At 42.3% G+C, this 20,842-nt stretch overlaps 1 protein-coding gene across 4 annotated transcripts; it reads left to right on the top strand.

Moving 5' to 3' along the window:
- Positions 1 to 1,187: 1,187 nt before the first annotated feature.
- Positions 1,188 to 19,929, top strand: kdm6bb (lysine (K)-specific demethylase 6B, b). Of its 4 annotated transcripts, none has more exons than XM_072375117.1 (22): positions 1,188 to 1,362; positions 3,437 to 3,553; positions 5,802 to 5,853; positions 6,099 to 6,222; positions 6,928 to 6,984; positions 7,161 to 7,368; positions 7,450 to 7,695; positions 7,834 to 7,983; positions 8,068 to 8,346; positions 8,461 to 11,039; positions 11,135 to 11,261; positions 11,828 to 11,933; positions 12,487 to 12,692; positions 14,124 to 14,287; positions 14,378 to 14,446; positions 14,563 to 14,711; positions 14,789 to 14,903; positions 14,995 to 15,182; positions 15,338 to 15,479; positions 15,565 to 15,691; positions 15,771 to 15,941; positions 16,974 to 19,929. In XM_072375117.1, the coding sequence occupies exons 4-22, from the start codon at positions 6,104 to 6,106 to the stop codon at positions 16,995 to 16,997; spliced, it is 5,226 nt and encodes a 1,741-aa protein (XP_072231218.1). In that variant the 5' UTR covers positions 1,188 to 1,362; positions 3,437 to 3,553; positions 5,802 to 5,853; positions 6,099 to 6,103; the 3' UTR covers positions 16,998 to 19,929. The 4 variants fall into 4 exon arrangements, with proteins under 4 accessions (XP_072231218.1, XP_072231216.1, XP_072231217.1 ...); XM_072375115.1 differs by having other exon boundaries at positions 6,925 to 6,984; XM_072375116.1 differs by lacking the exon at positions 3,437 to 3,553 and having other exon boundaries at positions 6,925 to 6,984.
- Positions 19,930 to 20,842: the final 913 nt, after the last annotated feature.

Below are 20,842 nucleotides of genomic sequence, written 5' to 3'. Positions count from 1 at the left end.
TTGCTTTTTTTCTTGCATCGCCAAGTTGCACTTGCAACATGGATTCGGTGTTCTATAATATAACTTTTACTTACAGCTGTGTTGTTCTGTATGTGTTTAATTGCTTCAGTGTTTTAGCACATGCCAAGGAGAGCAGCTTTTTTTTTTCGTTTTTATTCAACTTGAAAACTATAAAGGGTTGGGTGCTATGTCTACTTTTAGCCACCAGGGGGCGAAATTTAGTAAATATTATGGCCTTTGAAGCTGCGCCGACTTAGTTCTGCACCAAAGCCTGCTGATTGGCCCACGTGTGGTTGAGCGCTGACCAATAGAATTTGGGCTGATTAGGGGCTGTTGCTAAGGCACTTCAGAGGTTTTTAAAAAAAGAGAGAAATGTGCCACCAGTCTGCCTCTACCATTTCACTCCTCTATATGTCTGGCTTCTCATCAGCTCTCCTTCCGTCTCAGCCCCTCTCTGCACTCCCAGGCCTTAAAAGACCTGCCTGCTTTTTATTGGCCGTTGAAGGGTGAAATGAGCGGAGGGGTGATTGCTGGTTTTGCATTGTGTGTTACAGAGACTAGACCCTCCCTCGTGAACCGAGAGTTATAGCCCCTCCTACGCTGGTTATCCTGTCACTTGACATTTGAGCTCAGCTAACACTGGCAGCCCCCTCTTGTCACCATTTCACTCTGTCTCACTTCATCAGAAAAGGCTTTAATGCAAAAAAGCACCATCATTACATATCATTCGTATACGTTAACATGTTGTTTTAAGAGGATTTGAGACGGATATTAGAACAAGAAAACGGAAAGCGTTACAGTGTTGGCAGCCATTTGTACAGTTGAGTCTATGATGCCAAAGAATATTATATTCAAAGCAAAATAACTGACAACCACATGCAGTGATGCTTTTCGGGGGAAATGTCTGTGTCTGCTATCAAATATTATTTCACGGCTGTGGACATATTTGAAATATCTCTTCTACTGTACTGGCTGTGTTCCAACTCATTTACACACACAAACACACAAAGAGGAAGTGAAATAAAGACCCCCTCTTTATTTCTCTGTCTGCTGTATTCTCCTCTTGCTGCCTCCTCCTGTTCCCTGCAAAGTGTGATAGATAAGCCATTCGCGCCTCTCATTGGCTCACTTCTTCAGACTGGCAGCTTATCGGCCCGCCCCGTCGCTCTCTGCACGTGTGTCGGGTCTGTGCTGCTATGAGTGCCTGAGCATCAGAGAGTGGAGTGGAAACAGGAAGAGGAGGCGAGGGGAAGAAAGGAGACAGAGGAGAGGATCGGGTAAAACAAGGTGGAAAGGAGTGAAAGGGAGGAAAAGGGGAGCAGAGGGCTGCGTGGACCAAAGACTAAAAAAAAAAAACTGGAGGTAAAGAGGACTACAAAGGAGGAACTTGGTGTGCTTTTATAATTGCGTGGAAATATACTGCATGCATTGTGCAGGGTGGGAAAAGATGGTGTGGGTTTTATCGCTTCCTGTCCGTTCAGTGTTCGTTTCTGTGCGTCTTTTTTGTTTGTTTGTTTCTGAATGATTTGCCTTGTGTGAACATACTGCAGTGTGTGTCTGCAGACTGCTGCACATTCATGCATGAAGCTCTCTCTCTCACACACGCACGCACACACGCAAGCTCACGTGCAGGCTCACAGCAAGCCAAGAGCAGCGATGTAAAATGATGGATGTAGTGAAAGGGGAACTGTTGCGGTTACACTTGTTTTGCGCTCTCTTGAAAAATTAACTGCAGAATTTCGGCCCGTGTGTATGTTTTTTGTGCGTTTGTGAAGTGTACAGTAGGAAGTGTAACCAAGTGCAATGATTAACCTTAATTCAGAGTAATGTCTGAAGTGTGTCACGTACTGCACGGGACTACAGGCTCCACCGAGGGCTCAGCTCAGTTTTTTTTAACACATTCCAGGCAAAGATTTATGGATTTGCGCAGCTTCTAATAAAATAATGGACTCAATAATCACACTTCCATGTGTGGCACACATTAATTTCTGAGTTGATTGTAACAGAATAAACACAGCTTGAATGTCACTCACATTAACCCAGTGTTTGCCTTCAGTTAATGTGATTACCAGTTTAGGTAACCACCTGAACGTGCATTTCTAGGCTACCATTCCCCTCACAACGTAGCTGTCTGTGACACACACAAACTCAGCATGCTCTGTCTTCCACAAACCTGACAACCTGCTTCATTGTCTTTGTTCACAAAAAGCTTGACATTTTTGCATTGTTTGCAGCAGACACCCCCCTCTCTTGTTCCTGACCTTGCTTTGGTACATTCCAGCACCCCTCAGAGGGCTGTGCTTTATGGAGCATACGCCGGGAGAAGCTGCTATTACAGAAAGGGAGAAGGGGATAGAGCAATAGGCAAGCAGGGATGTGGGGACTTTATTTTTAGAAATATGATTGATATTCGGCTCATACTGTACGTTTTTTGTTTTTTTGTTTTTTTTTCTCTGTGAATTTGAGGTTATTTCAGGCCTGCATCCAATAAAATCACCAATGTGCATGCGGTCAGGGAGGGGGTTGCCTATGCAGTCTCTGTCCAGTCTGTCTGTACGTTGTTGCTTCACAGCTCCCCTCAATCTGAGCAACCAGAGTAAGGACTGGCCTGGTGCATACCATCCTTCCTTTTATGGTGTAGGAACTGTAGCCTTACTACATACTCCAATGCTCACATGGAGAGCAGGGGGTGCACATCTGCTGGGGTTCATTACAGCTCTTATCATAGTGTGAGGTATGCAGGAATGTGATGCTACTGGTGTGACACCAATTGCAAAGTTTGCAGCTCCTCCCTGCTTGATGAATATTCTTATTGAGCTTTCAGAGTTGCTGTTTAACTGCTGCTGACATTTAAAGACTGAGTGAGACGCGGAAGTTTAAATCCCACAGACTGCCACCACCACCCCCTCTTTCTTCGTGTCAAAATCCCACACAAATGCAAACACTCCCCTCCTTGCTGGAGGCCTTCCTTCCAGCTCCGGACTAAATGATATCATCGGTTGCCAGGGATACAAGGACACAGCGTGCAGAGAAAAGGGAGGGTGAGGCATAGGCAGAGCCTAAAAGAGAAAGCAAGAGGCTGGGATATTGGGTATCAGGAAAAAAAAAACTGGGAGCCTTGTTGAAACAAGTAGTGAAGCAATACAGCAGGGCCATGAGGAAAGACAGGAGGAGAGAATGCCTGCAAGCCTGTCAAACGCTGCTCATTTCATTCTCTTCCTTTGTCTACAGGAGTCATTTTTGTAACAGTGCAGATGTTGTTGGGCAGATGTAGAACAGGAAAGGGAGAGAATTACAGCTATACCTGGGGGATGGAGGAAAAATACTGGCTTTTGATTTGAAACAATAAAATCTTTCTGTCTTGTACATCTGTGCACCAACTGGCTGTGGTATTTCCTCAAGCTCTCTACTATGTGTGTCTGTTTGTGTTTGCCAGCTCAGCTATTTAAAGCGATCTGAGACTGCACGGGTCTGCTGTCCTGCTATTCCTGACTGGTAGCTTCCATCAAGTTTGGACCAGAAAGTCTCATTCTCTCTCAGTCGTCACTGAAAGGTAAGATTGGCTCCAGGAGTGCATATGCATACACGTAATATAATATTTCAATGAATTTGACATATTTACACACAGCAAACAGGATCAGTATGACAAGGGATTGCTTGGTGAAAAGAGAGAGGAAGGAAGCATGCATTGACTTCAACTTTTGTAGTGACAAATGAAAGAAATCATTGCAAAACATTGCTTGTGCATCAATATCTCTCTCTAATATCTTAAAACGAACACCCTTATTTAAGACAAACAGCATTTATACAACACATGCTTACAGACTGTTTGCACTGCACATTCTTTCTTAAAGGTTGTCCAATTGTGAAGGAGAGAGTTTACTCAACAGCAACTTAACCCATTTTGCTCATGACATCATTTGGCCTCAGAGCTGAATTCCAGATGTCTTGAATTAACCCTGCACACATGGGTTCAATATTGGAAGAACAGAGCCGTTGCTGTGTAGAGTCAATTTTAAGCTCCTGCTGACTGACAGCTCCCCCAACAACACTGTAACAAAAGTGTGTGTTCCAGTGTGCAGCAGGGAGGGTCAACAACAGATGGTATATCTGCTGCCTGTGTTAGTGTTGCTCAAAAGCTAGCCAGCTTTGGGTTCCACACACGGTAACTGCAACGCTTTGTCCGAAAGTGTAAAACAGCACTCCCAGTTGCAGCACAGTTTACAAGTTGAAATGGCTGGAATTAAGCTCACAGTGCACTTCTTTGTCACAATTCAAAGCTGATGACAGAGTGATATTGACACAAGCTGCCTTTTTGGCACAAAATGCATTCCCAAATCATGCATTCATGAGCCCCATCAGAGGAAGCTTTGAAGAACAAAATGCTGCAATGTTAAGAGGTGATTTTCATCGTTAAAACATCAGGTTTTAGTGAAATTTTTTTTTTTTAAGATGTCTTCTCCACAATTTTTGTAGCATAAAAGATGGCTGCATGAAGATGAAGCTTTGCAGTGTTATTTCACTGTTATTTAGCAATGTATGTTTGCGTGCGAATGTAGGCCTTTTTTTGTCCTCTCTTTTCTCTAAAAATACATCTCAGTTGAGCAGTTATGTCTAAAAAGCCTGAAGCAACTGCAGTAAGAACTGTCTGGCTTCAGTTGCTCTAGCAACTGGTTGAAAATGGACTCTCTGAGAGGCTGCTTACTTAATTTCATTCAGCACTCACGAAAAGGTCAATATAGCACAGCTGCAACAGTCTCACCACAAACAAACCTGCGGAACAAACGTGCACTACAACAAAATGCTCCATGAGGGAAGTGGTGAAATTTTGCACCTCTCGTCTTTATACAAGTTATAAATAGCTTTGGGGAGCAAATGCATAGAGTTGGTGCAGCCCATCAGCTGTACAGCAGTGTTCTCATCAGTTTGCAAAGTGGAACTTTACAAAGAAGGCACACTTCACCCAAAACGCATTACCAGCAGTAGAGAGTGTTAGGCATCTCAGTGGAAAGATTTTGTGCAACATTTGTGATTTAAACATGAAAAAATCCTTTCAAATAAAAAAGAGCTAAAAATGTGATTCAGTAACTACTTTAGACACAACCAGCTAAACATTTAACCTCGTACAGGTTTACAATAGTGGCTCAGTGGGCAGCAAAGGAGCTCGCTACTCCTCTGTAAATGGATGTAGTTGAAGCAAATGGTAAGTATTAGGGTAGGTACATTGACTTTGCATCTGCATAAAATCAATGAGACTGGGTGGTCAGAGCAAGCCCCTGATGAGGATATCTGATGTTGATTTGTGCCACATCTGCCACTAGGTCTGACAGTAAAATAGGTAGTAATGGCTTAAAGGAAAGCTTGAGAAAAATACTACTGCAGCTTGTTTTCGTCTTTGTTCTTTAAGTGAGGTTGCCATGGTCCTTGCTTTTAGTGCCACAGGGTTTTTTTTTTTTTCTGTCACTGGATGGCCACCGGCTGTGGTGGCTGCTGGGAAGCTAGGATTAGAGAGGGACTGAATGCACAGTGCTGCTCTGGCTGACTGATGATATGGCCACTGAACAGATACAGTGCAGCAGAAAATACAGCATGGGGAATTAATCTACAAGAGACACAGAAAATCATAGATCGGTTTGGATCGATCACAGTCAAAGGCTAACATAATAAAAGTCTCTCTCTCTCTTTTTTTTTTTAATCAAGCCAGAACCAGATCTTGTTTTGTGAAGACATGGTTAGAGTTGCATGCTTCTCTGTCTCTGTACCCATATGTACAGAACGGCTCTTATGTGTTTTGTCTGCAGACTGCCTCTTGCTCTCAGGTGTGGAGAGCCTCCCAAACGCAGACCAAGACTGGTAACCACAGACAATTTGTTTCTGTTTCTGTTCTATTTTTGTTGTCAGAGAAGTACTTTATGAAGGGTGTTCAATGCAGTACTATCAAGTTAATGTCAACAAATGAATCTACTGTACACTTGCTATAGCGTGAAATAGAAGTAAGATTTAAAAAGTGACTATTTTTGTCAGTCAGGCTCTGCAGATTTGATTGATAAGATCCCACAGTTTGACACTATTCTCATAAAGTGATGTGTGTATTTCAGGCTGCATGTATCACTCAGCAGAGCTCTACTCTGGCCGTAACACATGGGACTCCTATCCAGCTGGAGGACCTAACAGAGGACAATGGGCGCCTGTAAATGGTCGTCCCTGGAGCCACACACAAAGGTCAGCAGCACCATCACAACAAAGCAAAACTGGCACCAGTCTACAATGAATTTTTAATAGGACAGCGGTCCATTTACAGGTGTACTGTAGTGTAGTAAGATTTTTTCCCATGACTGTACGTATGATGCTGATATGAACTTACTTTCAGTCACGAATGCCAACCCAAATGCTCATTAAGACAACAATAAACCTTGTTGTCAAAGGGGGTGTTGCTGAGTTTAGAAAGAAAAAATCAAAGTCTGCACAAACTTGTAGTGGAACAACTTCCGCAACATGGGTCATTCCAGCAGATGAAAGCTCAGCATTTGGTTGTCTAGGCTAATTCAAGATAAGCACCACTTTATGGCGCCGACTGATGCACAGAAACTCTGATGAGCATATTTATGAAAAGCTCTTATTTGAGTTGCAGCTGAGAGAATAAACCCTGGTGCAGTTAAAACAAGCTTCAGTGTAACTTATATTCAGCTGCACCAGCTCAAATGAACATGACTGTTATTACATTACATTTGCTATAACAGCAAGTTACCCATGGCTGAGACATAAAAAAAAATTTATAGATTTACATAAAACTGAAAACATTGTTTGGCATCTTTCCAACTTGTAGCCATGAGCAGAAGGGTCAATGCTCCAAGATTTGTTTTATTTTTCAAAAGAAGTGCAGTAGTAATACTACAACATTGATTTTCTGTTAATTATTTGCAGCAGATGCCAAGATGGGCGCAATCAGTCACATCATCCACTATCAAGTCGTCTTTACAACAGGTGAAAATCTTTTTTTAAGCTAAACTTAACTGTACCTGAGCAATTGCACTATGCAGCACATCATGCTATCAGGGATATATTTACAAGTCACATTTGTTTCATACTGTGACAGAATTGTGTTGAATCCCTGTCTGCAACCTAATACTTGTTGCTGAGTTCAGGTTTTTTCTTCTTAGGGGGGACAGAACAGTGAACTACATCCAGGACAAGGGCATCTCAAAGGGACACCGACAGCTGCCACTGAGAGTTTGGGATGGCAAAGAACGGCAGTTTGAGGCCCAGAACTGGCACAACAACTCCACACGCTCATTCAGCAACCCAGCTGGCACCAACAACGGTTACTTACCAGGGCCAGGACAGCGCCACACAGATTTGGATGGCAATGTCAGAAACTCTGTGGTGAGAACCGTCGACCGGGGAAATTATGATTTATTTATCCTAACAGTTTTTATGGTTTTTTTGTAGTATGGGGATCCTCGTCTGAATCGCAACAACAGGGAACTGCAGTCCCCACCGGACAGATGGGCCTCCTCAAACTGCCGCAGGAGCTTCCCTGGTAGGTCGGTAAACAACAGAGAAGGACCCTGGAAACGGCCAGCCCTCCACCAGCGACGAGAGCAGCTGCACCAGCACAGTCCTCCCCCACAGCACCATCTAACTTCTAGGGATGTGTGTCCAGCTAAAAGGAGAAGGGAATCAGGGCCTGATCAGGTAAAGTGCAACAAACTTTGTTTAATTTGTTAAATAAAGCCCATTCATCTGGGCTTAACGTTTTATTTCTGTGCAACAGCACCACCTATTGGCCAAGTCTTGTCTCGTATAACAGGATATTTATCCCTCTCTGTTTAGTCATCTCATCTTGGATCAAGGCATTTACCTCTGCCTGCCCCATCACCACCTCGCCACCATCGCTGCAAGCAAGATGACTGGGCAGCTCTTAATGACAGGGCAGGTCCTTGCCACCACTCTGACCACAGGACCTCAACCACACAGCAACCGGTGAGTTTACAGGATCATTTCAATTGAATCAAGAATTTACAGATATTGCCACTGCCTTACATCATTGGTTTTGAAATGTTGCAGGAAACCTCTAAACTGCGAGCTGGAGGCCAAGGCCTTGGGAACTCTGAACCTCTAAACCAGAGCTGCGGCGGGAGACCACCACATCACAGTAACAGAGGGAAGGTCGAACGGAGAATCTCGGCTTCACCAGCAGACCACACCCGTGTGCCTTACAGCCAGCAAAACCATCATTACCACCATCAGCGGCACACAAGCCACCCCAGAACCCCACAGCACAACACCCCTTTAATCCCCCTGGAGGAAAAGGACTCGCGGAGCCATCACCACAAACAAAGCACAGTAAGAGTTAAACATTTGAATAGAGCGGTCGCTTTATTTACATCCACTGCTCGATTAAGACTGAATGTATTTCCCTGAACAAATATTCAAACTGACATAACTTTCAATCTGCAGGAAACTGAGCGCACTCATCTAAGAGGAAATTCAAGAGATACAGCCCTACTGAAGAATTCTGCTGCAGAACCTCCTCCCTATTCAGCTATGATCGACTGTCCTAAAGATGGAGGTTCCACTTCCACCAGTCCAGGTGCTCCCTCCAGTCCCTCTTCATACTCCATGCCCAGTGGCAGAAAAGATTCAGCAGACAGTCAACAATCTTGTCCTGCTCTCAGTGAACAGCAGAAATTCCAAGCAAGCCCCAGTCACGACCCGAGACCTAGCCTGGCATCCGCCCCGTCTCCTAAACCTCACGCTGGTTCAAAAGCCAGGTTTTCGGATACCAAACACAGAAAGAACTCCCTCTGTTCACAACGGTCTCCTCTCGCCAAATCAAGAGCAAACAAGCCTGAGGAGGAGTTAGAGGAACTCAAAAAAACTGAGTACAAACAAAAAGTTAAGCTGATGAAAAGAGAGAGGAAAAGTGATGCTGACAAAGGAAATGGAAAGGATGAAGACAGGAAAAGGAGAAAGAAGAAGGAGGAAACAAGGTTGAGTGAGAAGAAAAGAAAGAGAGATAAAACAATTAAGAAAGAAAGAAAATTAGGCTTGAAGACTAAAGTCACCAAAAATGAAGTGTTTTCTTCCATCTCTGTATCCTCCTTTTTGGGAGAAACTAAAGTTAAGGCTCCATCTTTGTCCCCAGATAGTCAAGGCCGGGTACCCCCCAAACACAAGCACAGGGAAAGGACTGAAAAAGCAGGGAAGACATCGAAAAGACCATCAACAGAAACTCTTCATCCCGGCCGCACTTCACAGCGTCCACTCTCAAAGCATGAAAAAACACCCACTAGTGCCCCAGGACTGCCAGTCAAGGAGCGGCTCATACAGTCTCTCACAATCAACATCAGCCCCAACCAGACCAGCAACATCACATTTCTCTCAGAAGTTGGACCAAAAACAAAGCCTGATGACACATTCCCTTCTCTTGTATGTAAGGCCTTGGCTCCTCTCAGTACCACGTGCTCGGTTAGCTTAGAGCAGCCCATCCAAAGCAAAGAAGGTGGACAGAGAGGGGTTCTGAGCGCCCCAGACCTTCAGCCTGTGGCTGTGCTAGGGAATTTGATGGAAATGGGGGACAACCTTGCCAACACTCCTCCTGTACTCAGCTGGCAGGGCTCTCCTGTGTCAGATCTTGAAGAAGATGAAGAAGAGCTTGAAAAGGGTGTGATAAGTAGGCCTGTCCTCCAGCCCAGCCCCACCCAGTGCTTCTCACCTCCTCCTGTTGACAGTGAAAGCAATGATGACCTGGATAAGGACTCTTGTGAGGGTACACCTGATGATTATTCCTGCAACAGCACATCTGAAGTCTGCGATCTACCTTGTGCAATCAAAGAAGTTGCAAAGGAAGACAATGAAGACGACATGAACAGTGACGAGAAAACTTCTGACTTGCTTTTCAGTGAGCTTCAGAATCATAAAACAGGTTTGGATGATGTCTTTAAGAGCCTCGCTACTTTCCTTGGTGGCCAGAGGGTCACATGTCGAGGCGGTCCATTCGGTGGGGGTCCTACAAGAGGACCGAAATACTCATCCTGTCTTACAATGGCCCCAGATATCAACTGTCATGAGATCTCCCAGGGTCTCTCTCTCGATTCAACTCCCACGTCATCCTGTGAATCCAGTAATCAATCACCAACTCACACTACCTCAGACTCACTTCTGAAATTTCACCGTTTGCCATATCTGAGTGAGCCGGACACCAACACCAAGGTGCAGGAAAAGAGGGAAGAAAATGAGGGTGATACAAAACAGAAACTGGAGGGGAAGGATGCAGAGATCCTCCTGGAGAGAACAAACTCATCTCTTTTAGAGGGATCACTGAGTGCAGAGCTGAGAGTGACCACAGCACATTCAGCCTCTTTCACCAGCGTCATTACTGTCACTACCAAGGAAGAGAGAGGAAACGGCAAAAACACAGAGCGCACCGCTACAAACAGGAAGAGAAAACAAAAAGCTGTGAATGTAGGAAGAGCAGGGGAGATCAAGATTAAGATTAAGACAGAAGAAGGCAAGGTCAAACATAAAGTTAATGAAATGAAGAATTTGGGGGAGAGAAACGTTTCATCCTCCATGTCAGTCATCTCCAGAAGCTCCCCCAGACCTCTCACAGACAGTATGAAGTGCCAGATTCCTCAGGAAAATCAACCCCCACATGGCAAAGACATCAAGAGAGGAAAACTGGACACTGGGAATGCTGATGTAAAGATATCAACAAATAGGAAGGTAGAGGTTGTTGAGTTAGAAAAAAGGTCAGACACCAACACCTCAAACTCAACCTCAGCTGCAGCAGTCCCTACATCCAAGTCAGCTGCTTCCACGCCAGCAAGCAAAGCACCCTGCTCAGTAGCTCCAGTGGACCCCCTGAAACTGAAAGCATTATCCATGGGTTTGTGTAAGGAGCTCAAGATCCTCTTGGTTAAAATGGACAGTGCAGGAAGGCAAACATTCAACATATCTGAGCTGGAGGAGCAAAAGATCCCATTTTCCAAACTCACCATCCAAAACACAGCCACTGAAGTGATCAGAGCATGCAAGTGAGTTCTTCAACAAAGGTACTACTGTTTTGTTGAGTTTCCAGCACTAATGGTGATATCTGTGGGCTTCTGTTGTTCTGTTATCCCTCCTCTAGGGGGACGCGGGTGAATGGGAAATACAAAGAGTCATACGTGCTTCCTGCCTTCTCTGTTAAACCCAACATTGCCATCGGAACCCCTATTCCTCGGGAAAAGCTGAACCCTCCAACACCAAGCATTTATGTGAGTGCACACTCATTAGTGTCTGTCCACCACTCAGGCCCCAAGCTAAACTATTAGATAATTAGCCAAGATGAAGACTTTGTGACTTGTGTTTTGTACAGACATAATGTTACTGATGCCATACTGACCTTTTAAAAAATATATATATATATATATATTAGGCCTGCTGTTGCTATTTTTTGGGCGTTGAATGCTTCTATTTTTGCCACAGCCTGTGATATATCCTAGAAGCATGCATTATGTTTGTATCATCTGTGTCATTTCTCTGACACACAGGCTGCAGATATGTTAGACATTGCAGAGTTTACCTATAAAAAGCGACATGGTCCTCATAAAGTGGCTGGGGGGAATATGGATGAAAGTCACAGAGCAAACAAACATGAGACTCGATTTTTGCTTTCCTTGTTTTCATTCAGACAAGATTGCCTTTGAGTTTCACTTGCTGTTTGGTTAGGTTAAGCCATAAGCAACATGATTAGACAATTTCCTGTATCAGAATGTATCAGAACCAATTCATTCCTCTCCTTTGTTCAGTGGTTCATGGTTGTACTCTTCTGTTTCTGCAGTTGGAGAGCAAGAGGGATGCTTTCTCTCCAGTTCTGCTGCAGTTCTGCACTGATCCCAAAAATGCTGTCACGGTCATCCGAGGCCTTGCTGGCTCCCTCCGCCTTAGTAAGTTTATACAACACAGTCATCTCAGTTGACATAATCAAACTAAATGTTTCCTTTTCTTTTCACAAGTTGTACGGTCTTTTAGTTTATTACTGAAAATTGTTGTGCAAGAGGCAGAGAAAGATAAAGAAGAGTGATTTCAACAATAAAAGATCTATGAAGGCTATTGCCTAGAATCACAGGAATAAAAAAAATCGACAAATAAGAAGTTGGAGCAGGCAAACCTAAGGTGACGATTGCTTTGGTTCCAAGTTGTCTTGAAACTGTTCCCAATGTATCAACAAGGCAGCATACAGAGCCAAAAGTCCACAGCCACGTGATCACTGTCAACTTTCCATATCAGAATGTGTCTTATCCCTTTATTTAGTTTCCTTTTATGAGGTACCAAATATAACTTTTGTCAGGAAAAGCAACAGCCATTTGAGAGTGTGTTAAAAATTTTAACCTTTGATGAATCTACAATGAAAAATGATGCAAAAGCTGAAATTCTAAAAAGAGTTTAGACGTTTGTGTGTCTTCGATGAGTAACTCTACTGTCTTATCCCTCTGTGAGACCTTGGTCTATTCTCCACCAAGTCTCTGGTCGAGGCCAATTCGGAACATGCTGTGGAAGTGAGGACCCAGGTTCAGCAACCTGCCGATGAAAACTGGAATGCAAGTGGCTTGTTGCAGGCGTGGCCGTGTGAGAGCAGCCGCTCACACACCACCATTGGCAAATACGCCCAGTACCAGGCCTCCAGCTTCCAGGAGAGTCTGCAGGTAAACATTTTTTCTCATGCCAAATACAAACACACTCTTTAATTGTTAGCCATTGAGGACATTATTAATAGATTCGTACCATGTTTTATTCTATCTTCACCTTAGTAAAATCAAACCGGAGAAATAGTCTCAGCCAAGAATCCTCCCCGTGAACAAATTCAGCCCAGTTCAATTTCAATTAAATTCAATGCAATTTTATTTATATAGCACCAGATTACAACAATTGTCATCTCAAGGCACTTAAGTAAGCTACACAGTTGCACCCAGTTGAATGCAAAGTGCTCTTAAACTAATTACAGGTCATCTTCTTTAACTTGATTACTGTTGCAGTGCAGTTTTACCGTAGAGACCCACGCGCTTTTTATATGTTCACTGTCTATGATTAATTAAGTAAAGTAAACTTTTGTCTGCTGTTTTCTTTCTAATGTCAATGATATATTTCTTTCACATTAATCTGATCCCTTTCCATCAATCTGGTGGAAACTGAACGTGTTGCTGTCATGTGTGAATTACCCTCATGATGCTTTTCCTCAACATGATAAGTTGGCAGTCTGTCGATGTTGGACCTAGTAACACGAACATATCACTTACAGCACAGCACTGCAAGTGTTGAGAGTGCAGTCACATTAATGAATAGACGTACAGAGGAGCAGTGCATTAATCTGACATAGGAACATATATCCAAAGGACTCTTGACAGTTTGGGATGTTAAATAGATAGATAAGTAACAGCTCTGTTCAAACTTTCCTCTACTTTCCTCTACCATGGTTTTACCTACAATAATTAGCTACAGCACCAGGTCATTTTTTCTCAGCATCTGAGATAAGTGAGCGAGAGAAAATGCTCTCCGTCTGACCATAACAGTATTTTCAACCTCAACCAGGAATTCTTATAGGTAAACAGCATGTTGAAATAAGAAAACTGTAACTCTAGAAGGACTTACAGAGTTTTATGTGACGATGGCAACCTGCAGCAGCGACGGGAAGAACATGTCCTCCGGTGAAGTAAACATCATGTTTTCCTCGAGTTAATAACTATGCCATTACTCGTGAGTATAGAGCTGACCGTTCAACAAGCTTAACTTGGTCGACAAGTGATATTTTCAGCTGCCTCCATCCACTGCTGTTTTGTTTCCCACTGTAGGCTTGACACACATATTTGAACTGTTATGGTGATATTATGTGTTGTTATTAGCCCCTGAATCAACATGGACAAGCTGCTCTAATTAAAGTTATCTGAGAGCTCACCTTGCTTTGGGTGCCCAAACTTTTGCATAATGCTCCTCTGTGGTAGTTTTCATTTCATCTTCAGCCCTTCAGTTATCTGGATTTAATGTCCAGGTGTCATTGTCTAGGACTAACTTTGGAAAATAAGTGTGAAATACTGTTTTAATTTTCATCTGTCAGCTAAGCTCATGTAGATGTGTTATAGGAGGAGAAGGAGAGTGAGAATGAGGAGGAGGAAGAGCAGACCTCAGACTCATCAGGTCTATCATTCGCCAATGGTAAAGGCAATCCCACCCCAACAGCAAACAAAGCCAGCTGTGATCCTGCCTTTGGAAAAGCCCAGCCAGCTTATGCTACCAGCGCACTCAGGTTAGCCCAAAATCCTGACCTTACTGTGTGAAGAAATCCCTGCTTTACTTTGTAAACAATAATCATTTCAGACTTGACTCTTCCCCACAGCCCAGAGCAGAAATCTTCCAAAAAGATCATTAAATTCGGTACCAACATCGATCTTTCTGACCCTAAAAGGTGAGAAAGATTTAACGGTTGGTCCAACTCTCTGAGGGTCACTGCTGCATCACATTACCTGTAATGTTTATTATGCATATTATTGTTATAATTGTTATTACTTGTTTTGTTACTAGGTGGAAGCCCCAGCTGCAGGAGCTGCTGAAATTGCCAGCTTTCATGCGAGTGGAGTCCAGCAACAACATGCTCAGCCTCGTTGGTCACACTATCCTGGGCATGAACACTGTCCAGCTCTATATGAAGGTGCCAGGCAGCCGCACGCCAGGTCAGTGTGTGTCAGATGCCACAGTCAGGTACTTGTAAGAATATTTGAATCAATAAACTGCTTCTGTTTCTCATCAGGTCATCAAGAGAACAACAACTTCTGCTCTGTCAACATCAACATTGGCCCCGGTGACTGTGAGTGGTTTGCAGTCCATGAACATTACTGGGAGGCGATCAACAAATTCTGTGAAAAGTGAGTATACAGGTTGTTAAAACTATCCACAGAATTTGCAAAAATGTGTGTGTGTAGACGAAGCTGCTTTACTGCAAACTGCTTCCCACAGGCATGGAGTAGACTACCTAACAGGGTCCTGGTGGCCTGTCCTAGAGGATCTCTATAGTTCCAACATCCCTGTGTACCGCTTCATTCAGAGACCAGGTGACCTGGTGTGGATTAATGCAGGAACTGTTCACTGGGTCCAGGCAGTGGGCTGGTGTAACAACATCGCCTGGAATGTGGGACCACTCAACTGTAAGTTGCAACAAAGCATGTAAAGAAAAAAAGCAGTAGCCTAGTTTTTAGTGTGATTGTCAGGTATTCTTCTCCTCAATTTTTTGATTAAATATGCTGTTAAGAACACTGCCTTCTGTCAGCCTGAGCACTGTTTGTGTTTTTCTCTCTCCCAGCATACCAGTATCAACTAGCCTTGGAGCGCTTCGAGTGGAACGAAGTGAAGAAGGTTAAATCGATTGTTCCCATGATTCACGTTTCATGGAATGTGGCTCGCACCATCAAGATCACAGATGAGGATACCTTCAAAATGATCAAGTAAGATGTTTGCCTGTGCAAGTCTGTCTGAGTAAACATTTGCTAACTTCTTCCATTCTGTTTCCCTGTTTTTTTTTTTTTTCAGATACTGTCTAATGCAGTCCATCAAGCACATCCAGATTCTCAGAGACCAGCTGGTAGCTTCGGGGAAGAAAATCTGTTACCAGGGCCGTGTGAAGGACGAGCCAGCCTACTACTGCAATGAGTGTGATGTAGGTTCCTCTTCAGTTATTCTTTTTCATGCATTAGAAATATTCTATGAACCACAGTGCCAAAGTTGTGCGTGCACAGGTGGAGGTGTTCGACCTTCTGTTTGTGACCAGTGATGACAGCAGTAAGAAGACCTACGTGGTGCACTGCGAGGACTGTGCCCGAGCCAAGAGCTCAAAGCTGGAGGGGGTAGTGGTGCTGGAACAGTATCGAATAGAGGAGCTGATGAGAACCTACGACAGCTTTGTGGTGGTCAGTGTTGCTTTACAATTTTATAATAATACAGTTTCACCCCAAAGTCCTCTTCTAACATGACTGTAGTTGTGAGTGCTCGCGTTCTTGGTTGTCCGGCTCTCATTGTTAGCCTTGTGATTGACCATCCACTTGTCCAGGATGTATACAGCCTCTCGCCCAGTGTGAGTTAACATACTAAATTTTAAACTAAACTAAAGTTTTATTCCCCAAACAGGGTTTGTGCCAGGTGCAAAGCGATAGTAAGTCTGGGCCATAGCGCCATGGTTTAATTTCTTTATAGCTGTCACCGAGTACACATGTATCTTGGCCCTCTTCATCCCTTTTAAGAAACAAATCCTCTTTTGCCTGCACTTGTCTTTGTTTTTCAGGTATATGTAAAATCGCCAATGCGCCACTGAGAAACATTTTTCAGAACAGCCAGCTATGAATTACAAAGTCCAGCTGGAGCCCCAATACATGTCCCGCCACTCCCCCCTCCCATTTCCTGTCATCCGTCAAATGCGTAATGAAGACATTAAATTCCTGCCTGAAACAGTTTCTGCTCACAGCAGGGAAATGATTATCAAACTGTCATTAAGCACGAACTCAAACTAATTGTCCACAGCGGTGGACCAGAGACCGTGTCTGCTGTAAATCTCAAGTGTCTCCAAGATCATTTTCTTTTCTCTTTATTCAACATGTCCAACAAGTTTGCTATGAAATCTTGCCAGCAGCTGCTTGGTAATATACAGTGTGTAAATCTTCCATTATGCTTTCAGTAGTTACAGAAAATATATTGTGGAACATGCAGACAAATATGTGGAAAAATATACATTTTAGGTGATTGACAGGTGTCCTGCACACATAATGGCTTATGTTAAACCATTTAAGAAACGTGGTTAGTTGAAGTAGTTAAGTGCATTACACCGCAAATGCCACTGCTACATCTAAACATACTGCAATCTTTATATTTCATGCTGCATTGGTAGTTCTTCCACATGGTCACCTGAGCTCTGTCTCTTTTTTTTTTTGTTTGTTTCCCTCCTTCAGACTCCGTTACCCCTTTCAAAGTGAGGACTGCTCCACTCCACACATCGTTCAGCCATAACCAAAACTCTAACGGCAGCACAGATGTTGTCTCCGAGGCAGTCTGCTCCCGCCAACACTTTCTCAATCAGCCAATCGCGTTTACTCTGTATTGTTTACATCACACAATAAGGTATGGATACTCAGCCAGTCCAACTATAGCTCACTGTCTTCCCCATACCAGCTGCAGATTGGACGTGTGTTTTGAAATAGAATGACTAGACTGGTTCTTCTCACGAAAAGCATTTCAGAAAACTGAAAGAAAAAAAAAAAGTCAATGTGAGCACTGCTAGCACTGAAAATCAGGTTATATATTTTCAACGGACACTGCTGTGATTCAAAAGCGTCAAGTAGCCGGTTCTGTGTATTGATTCAGGTACTTTTATGCAAATTCAAGTAGAATTTTTTACACCAATCTAGTTATTCTATATGTCCATGAATTTGCTGTGATTCTATTGTACCAGCAGGGGAATCACTTCACAGGAGAAGTAGCTGATTGTCACATTTGGCATTGTATTGGTTCCTGTTTTTGTTTGATATTCAGGTTAACGCTGGCATTTGTAATTCCTGTCTGTGAACTCGTTGAGGTGCTATTCCGATCTTATTTATTCTCGGTAGATACTGAAAAAGTTTTACCAGCCTAGAAGTACACCACATTGGCCTTGTGAACTGTATTTAGAGGAGAGAAAATTAGATGATAAAACACAAACACAAACAAGGTTTTATGTAAGCATTAGAAAATGAGTCAAAAAGTTTTATGCGTTTCTCTAAAATACGGGTTTACTAGAGGACTAATATGGTTTCACTCTTAGTTGGAAATCAAACATGTAAATGGAAAAATCTGACTTTTTTTATGCTGGTTTTTTCACAAGTCTGGTAAAATGGTGGTTATTATGGTTTGTATGATACACAAGAAAACAGACATACTGTAGTGTTGTTTTTACTTTTTGGATGGGAAGAAAAGTCACAGTTTTATACCTCTTTTGTTGCAATGCTCTTGTTTCTAGATGACAGAGAAAATAAATAACTGTAAATTGTGAATGAATTTATGGGATACACAGTGGTGTGCATAGACAAGAGTGCAGAGAGAGGGGGAAGTCACCATCAGTATGTGTGTCTATGAAGTGCGCTGTAAAGTAACACATGCAAAGATCTACACAATCACACATTTCCAATGCAAAAACCAGTGAGGTAAAACAGATGAGCAGTCTGTATTCTTCCCCCAACATCTGGCCTGGTGAGGTTCAGCTCCACGCACTGCCATGGGAACCATTCTATTTTCAACGCTGAGATGAAGACGAGCACAGGAACATAACTATTACAAGAGAGGACCAGATGTCAGTCCATTGATTTTTATTTTTTATTTTTCTCAATTCTTTTATCCCAGATTTGTTATGTACATATTAGGGATGTAACGATATGGAAATTTTGATACATTACAAGCTACGTATTCACACGAGACACAGTCGCGAGTTGCTCACGAGACTTGGATGAGGCTGTTATTACATATCCCGATAATCCACCGAGATAATGAGATTAATTCAAACATAAACAGTAATCTTTATCGCGTAAAATTTCCCTGCGATTTACCGTCATACCGTCAACTGTTACATCCCCAGTACATAATTTCCACCTCCTGCCTTTTTAATTAATTAAGACCCAGAAACTTACCATCCAAGACATTTTCCTGTGTAAAGCTCAACTTCTTGGTGCTCTCTTCTACATAATGATGTGTTTTTAAATTACCTCACAAAGACACTTGGGCATAGTGATCATTTTGGTCAACAGGTCTACTTCGGAGTACCTTCAGCAGCTCTGATTCCTACACAGAATGTTGCTATTCCTCACATAGGCCTGTTTGACAATATAAATGGAGGTTTGATTTCACTGTTATATAACCATTATAATGAAGCCCCCCTCCTTGACCAGTTTCAGATCACACCTGTGCCCCCTTTAGTCTGTGCACACCATTTCATGTACATACTGTATCTGTTTCAGGTTTACTAGAAGACTTATGTCATTTTGTTCTCAATCAAAAATCTAATTTGTTGATGTCATTTGTTTGTTTTTTTTTTTGTTTTTTTGTTGTTGCTAATTCTTATACATGCAGAAAATATCCTCTCTAGTTTAAATTACTGCAATGGGGATTTTTTTCCCACTTTTATACCTCTTTTTGTTGTCAGTTTCTGTTTTTGTTTGGAATATGGAGAAAATGGAAAATTGTAAATGGTGACATTATTTATACTGTAAATGGTTGTTTTCTTATATATTTATTGCATATCAAAGGAGGCTTCACTTGATAAGGGGCTACAAGGTATTTTAAAAGTGTAGTATGGTCATAGTGTGTGGATAGGGGAAGTGCAATCAGGGTGGCGGTTTAATATTCATGGTGCTAGACCCCTCCTTGCCTCAAAGCCCCCCCATTAAACAGCATATAATGATGTATGAACATAAGATACAACTCAACCAACCATCTGGTGCTTAGAACCATTTCACCACAGTTTACCAAGAAATGGAATGATGTCTTTGTACTGTATTTAAAGGATAAAAACAAGATTTTTTTTCTTTTTTACATTTTTTTCCATTGTATGAAATTCATAATCTTGTGGCATTAGTGGTTTTATGATGATATGATGAGCATTAGCTGTAGTTGTAATTCTTGACAAATTTTCAGAGACTCTTAGGGATGTGACTTTAAATGGCGTCAAGGTTTCTTGTGTCTTGTCCTCATTAGTATTATTTGGAGGATGTAATAATGCTCTTTTTTCCCTCTTGACTTGTTTGATTAATGCTGCACTTATTGTTTCCAAAAGAACTCACATTCAAGAAAACCTGAGCCAGACCTGTCTTAAATCGCTCTGTGATATTTCTGTGACATATTGTATTGCTGTTCAAGAAAATAAAATGTTTTGATAAATTATGCAATGATGACTTTTTGCCTTTAATTTTCTCTCTCTAGCTGCAAAAATGAGAGCTGGTATTCAGGCCTTCTGTCCAAATGATACTCAAGATCACCTGGACAGGTATCTGTTTTCAGCTCCTGAGGAAGAAATGATGAAGAGCAACATTTTTTGCCTTGCAGTTTCACACCTAAAAACCTGTATTTTTTAGTACTACTTTGGATATTGTAATTCATACAGGCCAAGATCTGGAATAATGTAAAAAATAATTAAGATCCAACCTTAAAACTCTGAGCTTCTACCTAAATCTAGATTAATCCTCCATCCCCATTCTCAGTGACAGATTGGTTGTGTTGTCTGACTGAGTAAATATTTCACTACAGTAGTAGTATCTTGTGAACATAAGACAACATACATACATGTACATTATGAGTTGTGGGGGAAAAAAATCTAATTTAGCTCAGCATGGAATGATAATATCACAATCTTATTACCCTCTCCTCCAGTAACACCAGCAGATTGCCATTTTTGGTTTATAGTGAAAAATCTATTTGCTGAATTGTCATGAAATCTATGTCGGACATCACTTTTTGTCCAGCACTGCTAACACATCAAAGCTTTAGTTTAGCTTCCCCGAGAGAGATCACAGAAATGCATTCAAATGATTCTTTGTCGTGAAAAAATCAGTGTATCCGGTACTTTGGTGATGAGCTTCCCACCAGCCTCAGCTGTACTTCAGTACTAATTACCTAGTTTACCTATGTCTTTAACCCCTTAACAGTTAAAAACTAGCAAGCCAAAAGAAAAGCATGGGCCAAGTTCAGGATGAATGACACCTTAATATCTATTCAAGTTCATAGACTCAAGTCTGGGTGCTGAAAATGAAACGGATCAAATTCAGGTCACCAGACATGGTCCCTCATCGATGGTCCA

The sequence above is a fragment of the Leuresthes tenuis genome, unplaced genomic scaffold (genome assembly GCF_036924035.1).
Source record: "Leuresthes tenuis unplaced genomic scaffold, fLeuTen1.0.hap1 SCAF_21, whole genome shotgun sequence".
In the NCBI taxonomy this organism is placed as follows: domain Eukaryota; kingdom Metazoa; phylum Chordata; class Actinopteri; order Atheriniformes; family Atherinopsidae; genus Leuresthes; species Leuresthes tenuis.
The sequence above is the reverse complement of the archived record's forward strand: the minus strand, read 5'-3'. Positions and strand labels throughout refer to the sequence as shown.